The 9,335-nt window shown below is 42.2% G+C and overlaps 1 protein-coding gene across 3 annotated transcripts in view; it reads right to left on the reverse strand.

The window, feature by feature from the left end:
- SLC24A2 (solute carrier family 24 member 2) overlaps positions 1-8,881 on the reverse strand; it is a 78,731-nt gene extending 69,850 nt beyond the window's left edge. For all 3 annotated transcript variants that reach the window (XM_048504273.1, XM_048504274.1, XM_048504272.1), the window contains exons 1-2: positions 8,658-8,881; positions 5,484-6,544 (exon numbers count right to left, since the gene is read on the reverse strand). In XM_048504273.1, coding sequence (XP_048360230.1) covers positions 5,484-6,392 — 909 coding nt within the window. In that variant the 5' untranslated portion in view covers positions 6,393-6,544; positions 8,658-8,881. The remainder of the gene's footprint in view (positions 1-5,483; positions 6,545-8,657) is intronic.
- Between the last annotated feature and the right edge of the window lie 454 nt (positions 8,882-9,335).

Consider the following 9,335-nt stretch of genomic DNA (forward strand, 5'->3'; position numbering starts at 1 on the left):
CAAAGTCTTAAAGATAAATACCACGGACAACAGTTTCCTTGGCTGACCACTTCCCAGCTTAACAATTTTAGCTTTAACAATCCGAGATATCATTTTGCATATCTACAGAGAGATAATAGAGAACCCACATGAATTAGCTAATCAATTTTGTATGTTATAGTCTAGCTCAGCCCTTACTGAAGGAACTTGTTTATATTATATTTAGTGAACTTAAACTGAAATACTCAAATAAGGAAACAGCACAGAAAAAAAAATTAAAAAATATTCTTTTGAATTTGACACTTAGGAGTAATATTAGGAGTAAATTTAGGAGTATTAGGAGTAAGTATTAGGAGTAAGTATTAGGAGTAATGCAGTAATATTATAATGTACAATAATGAAACAGAAGCAGCAGCCAATAATAAAATGCTCTAACATGAAGAAGAAGAAGAGGAGGAGGAGGAGGAGTTTGGATTTATTTCCCCCCTTTCTCTCCTGTAGGAGACTCAAAGGGGCTTACAATCTCCTTGCCCTTCCCCCCTCACAACAAACACCCTGTGAGGTGGGTGGGGCTGAGAGAGCTCGTAGAGCTGTGACTAGCCCAAGGTCACCCAGCTGGCATGTGTGGGAGTGTACAGGCTAATCTGAATTCCCCAGATAAGCCTCCACAAGCGGCAGAGCTGGGAATCAAACCCGGTTCCTTCAGATCAGAGTGCAACTGCTCTTAGCCACTGCTCTTAGCCACTACGGCACTGCTGTTCCCATGAGGGATCTCCCACAACAAAAATAAAGAATGCTGTCTTCTCCACTTCTAAGTACTTCTAAGCTCCATGAGAACACAGCATCCACGTGCTGTAGACATTAGTTGTATAATGCTTGATAATGATGACAGGAGACTCTAGTTGAGTGCTTTTGAAAAGATACACTGGAAACTAAAGCCAAACTTCAAAGTTCCTAAATGCAACATAAGTACTTTAACACTCTCCTTTAGAAGAAAAAGAAGAGGAAGAGGAGAGCTTGGATTTATACTCCACCTTTGTCTCCTGAAGGAGACTCAGAGGGGCTTACAAACGCCTTTCCCTTCCTCTCCCCACAACAGACACCTTGTGAGGTAGGTGGGGCTGAGAGAGTTTTGAAGAACTGTGACTAGCCCAAGGTCACCCAGCAGACTTCTCATACAGAAGCAGGGAAACAAATCCAGTTCACCAGATACCATTCATGCAGTCTGCCATTCATGCAGAGGAGTGGGGAATCAAATGCTGTTTTCCAGATTAGAGTCCACTGCTCTTAACACCATGCCGGCTCTCAATGCAAAGAGAATTAGAATGCAAAGTAAGTGCTGTATTAGCAGAATGCAGAAATTTGCATAATTGTATTGAATTGATGATAGAGAGATGTTCTCCTCACAGGAGGGGAATCTATCTAGAATAAGTCACCAGGACAAACCATCTCCAAACTCTCTACAGGTTTGCTTCCATGATTCAGACAGGTCATGGCATGCTACGAAAAGAACAAACACATTTCGGAAAGATGGTAACCCAGGAAATAGATTGAGATGGGTCATGCAACTAGACATGCAATGGATTTCAGAAGGCAAAAAAACCCCTCCTAAACTCACACTCACACACCCCGGCCACTATTCAATTTGAAGAAAGAAATATTTCTTATCAGTCAGTTGGATGGTGTAAACATAACCTTTTCACTGAGGATGTTATTAGGTCAGTTTTGTGTGACTACAGGAACGTTGGCTGAATATGGTTTGACCATCTTTTTTCAAGGTTTCGCGTCTACTGTAGATTATCACATCTTCCAAGCACAAAAACCCACAATGTTTTGAACCTGGAAATATAGAATATCTGTCCTTGCAGTCCCAATTAACTTTAGAACATTGCTTAGATAGCCAGCATGGTGTAGTGAGTTACAGCAGTGGACCCTAATCTGAAGAACCGGTTTGGTTCCCGATTCCTCTGCATGAGCAGCAGACTTTAATCTGGTGAACCAGGTTTGCTTCCCCACTCCTGCACACAACCTTGGGCTAGTCACAGCTCTCAGACCTCTCTCAGTCCACCCTGCTTCACAAGGTGTATGTTGGGGGACAGGAAGGGGTGGAGTTTGTAAGCTGCTTCGAAACTCCTTAAGGTGGTGAAAAGTAGGATATAAATCCAAACTCTTCTTTTCATGGTATTATTCACAAATGCCATTTTGTGAATTCTGGAAGAAAGCAGCAGTTATGGCAGCAATGCTCAGCCGCAGTGTGAAGCATGATAATTTTTATGTTGAAATTTTTGGAAACTGAGAGAGCACAGCTATTGCGTAACACACTGGATAGCTCCACCCCAGGATACACCTGAACAATGTTCTGTACTCCACTGAAGGGAGATATTCTTTAGGCTCAGAGCAGAAACTTGTACTAAGCATCAGAGAGAATACAAATGCTTTCATAAATATTAACTACGTTGTTCACACATTCACAGAAGTTATAGTGATATGGACGTGAGGGCAGCATGTTCCTAAAAAGTGTTTAGGAAGCACTGTAAGAAGCTTCATTCACTAGAGCTTTTCATAGAGTATAGGTTTGCAGACATTTTATTACAACTGATGGGAATTTGGGTTTTATTGTTTTTCTGTATTTTCTGCCTCCCTGCACTGCTAGAAAGCCCTCTGGAAGTGGCAATGGGGCACAGCAGCGGCACCATCTCCAGCCACCTTGGGTCATGGATTGCGCTGCCCAAAGACCCCACTAGGTTTTCGAGGCAAGATACTAACAGAGATGGTACGCCATTGCTTGCCTCTACATCATGACCCTGATTTTCCTTAGAGGTTGCCCATCCAAACAGTAACCTGGGCTACCCCTGCTCCAGCTTCCAAGATCTGACAAGATTAGGGTAGCCTGTGGCCATTCAGGTCAGGGCAAAAAATAAAATATAGCACATCATTTAATAATGGTTAAGGAAGTGGAGACAGGCGAAATATATATTCTCTCTCGCTAGCAACTCCCTTCCCTACCACAAATTATCACCATCAGGTTTAAGACTAGTGCTAATGTAGTGCATAATTTGATTAATTCTGCTTCCAATATCTTTTAACTGTAAATTTCTCAGCAATATTAACCACGCTTAAGGGGGAACACAATAGAGAGTGAGCGCATTTGCTAAGGTGAGGGAAGGGAATAAACATGCCTATGGCACATCATCAATTCTTGCATCATAGACAACAGACAGATCTCAGCATATATAGAATAGAAAATTATAATCTATTTTACTGATCATAATCACAAACACCATAAGTTATTGAGAGAAAAGATGCATCCATGTACCCATCAATACAGACAATGCCTACCAATTTTAGGAGAGCAGCAAACCTCAGTGCATTTGAGTATCTTCAGGACTGAGATAGGCACTAACTAAACAAAAAGCATTTTAAGACAGTAACCATCATGCAATAAATAATGTTTTCCTATCTGCCAGAGGTTGCCAAATCAGTTGACAGATCAGTTGACAGTTGGCTGGAAAATGAAAACTATCTACACCAGTGATTAGAGCAATAAGTTTCCCATCTTTTTATCAGTAGACAACTCTTTCCAAATCAATTCATATATGTGAAATTTGCCTTGGACCCTTAGCATTTTTAAGGCACATATACACAGTTCACATTGGATATGGAGTAGGCACCCCAGGTCTTACTAGAGATGCTGAAGTACAGTAGAAGGGGGTGGGGGAAGAAAGAAAAACATCCTAATGAATTGGTTCCCCTTTCAGAATGAATAAATGTTTAAGGCAAGATTTTAAGTATGGTGGTAAGACTGTCAAGCTTAGATTGGGAAGACCTGAGTTCAAATCACCAAATAGCCACAGAAACTCATTGGGTGATTTTGGGCCATTCACTGCTTCTCAGCCTAGCCCACCTCACAGATTTGTTGTGAGAATGTGAGAGGAGAAAACAATGTTGTGAACAATGATTCCCCATTGCAAAGAAAACTGGGGTCTAAAAATCTTAGACAAATAACAATGCTGCTATTATTCCCCTTTTTTCCACCAAAATGCCTTTTAATGAACTGCATAAATGATACCATGCAATATGACGACAGTGCTATTCTTCAACAGGACTCTCAAAGAACTGACAACTTATAAAAATATTGTCCGTTTCCATACTTAGTTCGAGAGGAGTTCATTTTCAGAGTTCTTTCAAAATGTAAATGTTTTCTATTTCCAAACAATGCTGAATGGAGTGCAAATTGTTAATAAGACAGTTCTAGTAAAGTTTCTTTTGTTTAATGCGATGTTGTCAGTCTCTATTTTCCATTGCCCTCTATGTCCCCGTTGCCAATGGCTAAAATGGTGAGGTACTATAGAATGCAATTCCATGTCTAATACTGGGAGCATTGGTAGTTATTGTTTGGTCAAAATGAAAGCACTACTCCTTTGTACATTTCATAACCATAAAAAACAGTGAAGTGTGATGTGTTATTACATATTATGCATTTGACATTGAAGTAGTAAAGTAACTTTAGAACTGGTAAGTACACATTGTACACCCATCCCCACAATTCCTCTTCCAAAATACCCAGGGTTTTGTTCACAAGTTCAAAATGTCAGTATATTTTCTGTATAAAATGTTAAGAACTATCAGCTCCATCCAAAGCAGGGATGCTGAATCCACTGGGAGGCAGCATGGGGCCAAGCCGCTGGATTTGCCCTTCCCAAAGCACTTGCCCTGGCGGAGGGGTGCATCCACTGGTGGGCGGCTGCTGCTGACCTCTTTGACAGTTGAACATGGCACAGGGTGCTGCGGCGGCATTTCTGTGGCCTCACCGCCATTGTAGAAGGGCATGGCCGGGAGAGGAGCCAACACTAGTCGGCTTCCACCTGGCTGTTGCCTCTGTTGTGCCAGTGCCTGGGGCTTTGGACTTGGGCCTCTTTTCGGAGGAGTAAGTCCATTAAGTTTTCTGGTAATGGGGAGGCTTTTTTGTGTTCTTTACCTTCGCATGCCATCAGAAAGCCCCCTTGGGAATGGCGGGGAAGGGCGGCTGTGGCGCCGCATCCAGGCACCCAACCCTTTGGATGGGTTGCCCAACTCATCATCAACACTATGGACTCAATTCCTCATATCCTGCTTTACTGTTCAAGGTATAATGATATTAGAACCGATCTGGGAGCTTGATTACCTCTAGAATTTATGTTTTTCTCAGACAAACTAAAAACGTCTAAGCTATTGAACAGTCCTAATGTAGAAATTTCTGAAGCAGTTGCCATATTTTTAATCCTTGTTCTACATGATGTGTTAACAATGATCCTGTTTTTGTCAGTATGGTACTTCTGGTTTTATGCCTAATAAAGGTTTTTGGATTGGATTGGATATGTATACAACATAACATACATAGTAACATATGACTTGTATTTGAGATCACCACTATGTGAAGATTCCAGGAGCTCTACTTCACATATTTATAACACAAATTGAAAGCAGTGAAAAGTGGCTTTTTCTCATGGTTTGGTAAAACTAACCTTTACTTCAGGATCTGGTGTTACTTTCTCCACTTTGTTCCTGGTTATAAGCCTTCTGACAAGCTCTTCAACTTGCACGTTGAATTTCATGAAAGTCACATACATAAAATAAGCACTCAGAAGCGTTAAGCTCTCCCACCACATAATTGAGTTATCCAAAAAGAAAATGATCAGCAATATCAAGTCCAGGATGTAAAAGCTCACATCCCGAAACAGTGGCCACCAAGTCAGGTGCAATATTTCTTTAGAAAATAAAGCACACATCCCAATAACAAACAGAATGTTAAATACTGCAGATCCGACTATCGTCCCAATGCCAACGTTGCTGTGAGATATAAAGACTCCTATTAGAGAAGTGAAGAGCTCTGGGGCTGAGCCACCAGCAGCCATGAACGTTGCCCCAGCCACATCATCTGAAATCGCCAGTTTTTCTGTGATGACTGTCAGTGAAGGAACAAAGAACTCATCGCAGACAAGGGCTAAGGCTATGAACATGTAAATCATTCCACAAATATGTAGGATTACAGCACCCTTTCTTCTTTGTTCAAGAGAGAAAAGATCTTCTGGATATTCTCCCTTGGTATGGTTCTGATCATGTTTCTCAACATCAGGTGGCTCTACAGTGCCAGTTTGATTCTGGTCGAGGATGTTCAAAAGAGTTCTTGGATGTATATGTGTTGACTTTTGGCCACCTAGATTGTTCGTTATTTCTCTGCTATAAGATTCCAACTTGAAAAAGGCACTAACTGAAAAAGAGAGTGTGCTAATGGCCATAATTCCCAGGAGGAGTCCTGTTATTCGTATCAGTCTCAGTTTTTTTCTAACATTTTGACGCTTACAGTCAAAGGCTGGATTTTGCACACACCTCTTCTCAAGCAAATTAACAAGAAGGTTTTTACACTGAGCCATTGTATGTCCTTTCCGTGACACTGTGGCCCAAAGAGTTAGAGTCACAGGGCTTGTTCTGTCATTCCTTTAAAGTTACAGTAATAGGTGTCTTCACGGCCTTCTTCAGATTGAAGGAGTTTTATACTTCATGGAGAATGCCCACATTGGTTGTACTTAAAAAGGAAAGAGAAATATTTTTATCAGTTCAGATTTTAGAAACCTGTGTCAAAATGGGCTCTGCTGTAAAAACATATGTTAAATACTCTTATATGCAATCAAAAATGTGCACGGCACTAAAACAATGCTGATTTAAGGCTGCTTCACATATTGCCCATCAGTAAACCCAGGCTGCCCTTTAAGTGTGCATACAACAGAGAATTTTTGCACATCCAGTTTGAAGAATCGTGGCCCTTTATTCACTTGTGAGTCTGGCTGGACCTTTTACTTATTTATCTGAATGGAAGCTAGATCTGGCTATTTCCTAGGATCAGACATTACAGCAAACCCCTGCTCAGGCCTTCTCTCCCCCGCCCCCCCCCCCCAATAAAATTTTTCTCAGAACACAGCATCACGTGCTTCTAGGAATATATGCTGCATGGATGGAATTTTAAGAATTCGTTAAGTTAAAAAAAATCCAGAGACTGCAATGTTGGGGGGGACTTATACTTGGATATACCAAGATGAGTGTAAGGAGTATAATAGGCTGGGTGAACCTAGAGTTATTGGGGTTTTTATTCTGAAGAACTCAGTCACCAGTTATGTGGAGCTAAAGCAATTAGTATTAAAGCAACTTTAGCTAGTTAATAATCACCAAAGTCATCCACATTATACCAGTTAAAATCCAGACACATCAATTTAACTGAGCTTTGGATCCATCTGAAAGCTATATATTCAGTATATCAAATCATTAACATACCCAATTACAAAAATGCAGTTGACAATGTTGAATAATCAAAGTTAAACACTATTCCCAAGACAGCACTGCAGCCTTTTAAGCGTACAGTTAGAAGAAAGCTTGAATACTACTGAAGATGAAACACTTACCAGTACAGAGTAAAATCTGTTGTTTTCCCTTTTATAGATATTTAGTTCATGTGCATGAATCTACATTTCCAGCAAGGACATCGCAAATAGGCAATTCCCCTACGCAATGTATTGGAATAAATTTCCAGCAAGTAAATAGCAAATATGCAATTCCTCTACACAACTGAAGGAGAATAAATGTAGATTCATTTCTGTAAGTATGTGAAAAGACTGCAAACTCAGAGCACATTTAAGACCAGAATACATAATAGAAAGCAATGCATTTTCTCACCTACAAAGCTATTCACTATTTCTGCCTCTAAACTCTTTAACCCTACAGTCTATAATCCCATGTCAATGAGACAAATGGAACAGAGATGGGCAAAAAAAGCAGAAGAGACTCTACAGTCTATTATAATAGCAGAAGTTAAGTCTTCCAAACTCTCTCTTGACTTTTTTCCCCTTATACCAGAAAACTGTCCCAGATTGACCATATCCACTCTTAAGTAACCAGTGTATATACTTGGGGCTGGGGAATTAACTATTCTCAAAGCCTCTCCTCATTCAACCCCTGCTCATCCCTCAGACTCACTGCCCTGCACTTTTCCCAGTGAACTGATCCTCTTATCATAGAGATCAAGCGCTCCTTGTACTGTCTTTGCACTTGGGGAACCCAGCCCGCCAGGCAAGAGGCTGAAATACTAATTTCTTTTATGCCCCGATCGTTATTCTACAAACACTGCAACTCCCAATGGTGCAGGTGGGAACAGAACAGGGTAGGAGTCAAGAGAGGAACGGTAGGGTTTTTTTATTCCACCAATTTAAAAAAATGCCAAAAAGGAATGAGCATCCTACTTCCTCTCAGAGACTAGTCACAAAGTAAACCATAAAATGCTAAGCGATAAACGTGAGCAGAGTCAACTGTGAGAATATTCTAAAGGGTCAGTGTGAAGGGGTATCAAAAGGAAGTTGGAACCAACCTAAAAGTGCATTAAGGAAACATAAAAGTGCATTAAGGAAACATTCCGGGAACCAACACAAAAGTGCACGAAGGACACATTCCGCGCCTTTCATAACTTGGACGAGGGAAGCACAGTTCGGCGAGAGATGGGTATAGGAGGCCGATCCTGCAAAGAAGATACGCCCCAGGGTCCGAGGAGGCAGCCAGCAGCGCCCCTCTTCCTCTCCCCCACCCCAGTGCCGAAACCAACGAGACCAAGCTGTCGCTCTCCCGGCCGCATCTGTCTCGGCAGCCTCTCTTACCCAAAAGCGCGCTCCGGGCTTGCACAGAAGGTCTCCGGCAGGAGTGAGCGGCCGCGCTGTTCCCGCTTGCAAGGGGAGGCTGGTTCCTGCCTTCCCGCCTTGCTTGCTCCTTTCCTGCAAGTGAAGGGCAAAAGCAGGCGGCTCGGGAGATGGGGCTGTCAGCTGACGGCTGCCGCCTCTTACCCGGCCATGTGAGAGGCTCAGCTGCGGGCGAGACTGACCCGTGCCACAGCTGCACCGCCACCATCGCCCAGCTCAGCAATAGCTCGGCGGAGCCACTCCTCCGTCCACGCCCAGCGCCGCGGCTGGCTTCGTGCCAGGCCAGGTGCGAAATTGCACCCTCCTTCCCCGCAGCAACGGCCCTGGCGTGGATTCTCCGCACGGCAAATTTACAAGGAGTTGCCATCGTTATAAATGAACTCGTTTGTGTTATAAACGAACACAAGGCGCACTTTGGTGTTTGTCTGCAAGTGGATTGTGCTATTTCACGTGATACAATCCAGCTGCAGGGCGCACTGAAAGTGTTCCATTCAGTATATGTGAAAGTGCCTAGGCTGTTTATGTATATAAAGGTCACGTTTAAGATTGCTTTTTAACTCATTACTGACCTATTTGCATAATATGCCAAATACAGTCAGGGAGGAAAATAATGTATTCTAAGGACCAGGCTGTTCAGAA

The sequence above is a fragment of the Sphaerodactylus townsendi genome, linkage group LG07 (genome assembly GCF_021028975.2).
Source record: "Sphaerodactylus townsendi isolate TG3544 linkage group LG07, MPM_Stown_v2.3, whole genome shotgun sequence".
NCBI classification, from domain to species: Eukaryota; Metazoa; Chordata; class Lepidosauria; order Squamata; family Sphaerodactylidae; genus Sphaerodactylus; species Sphaerodactylus townsendi.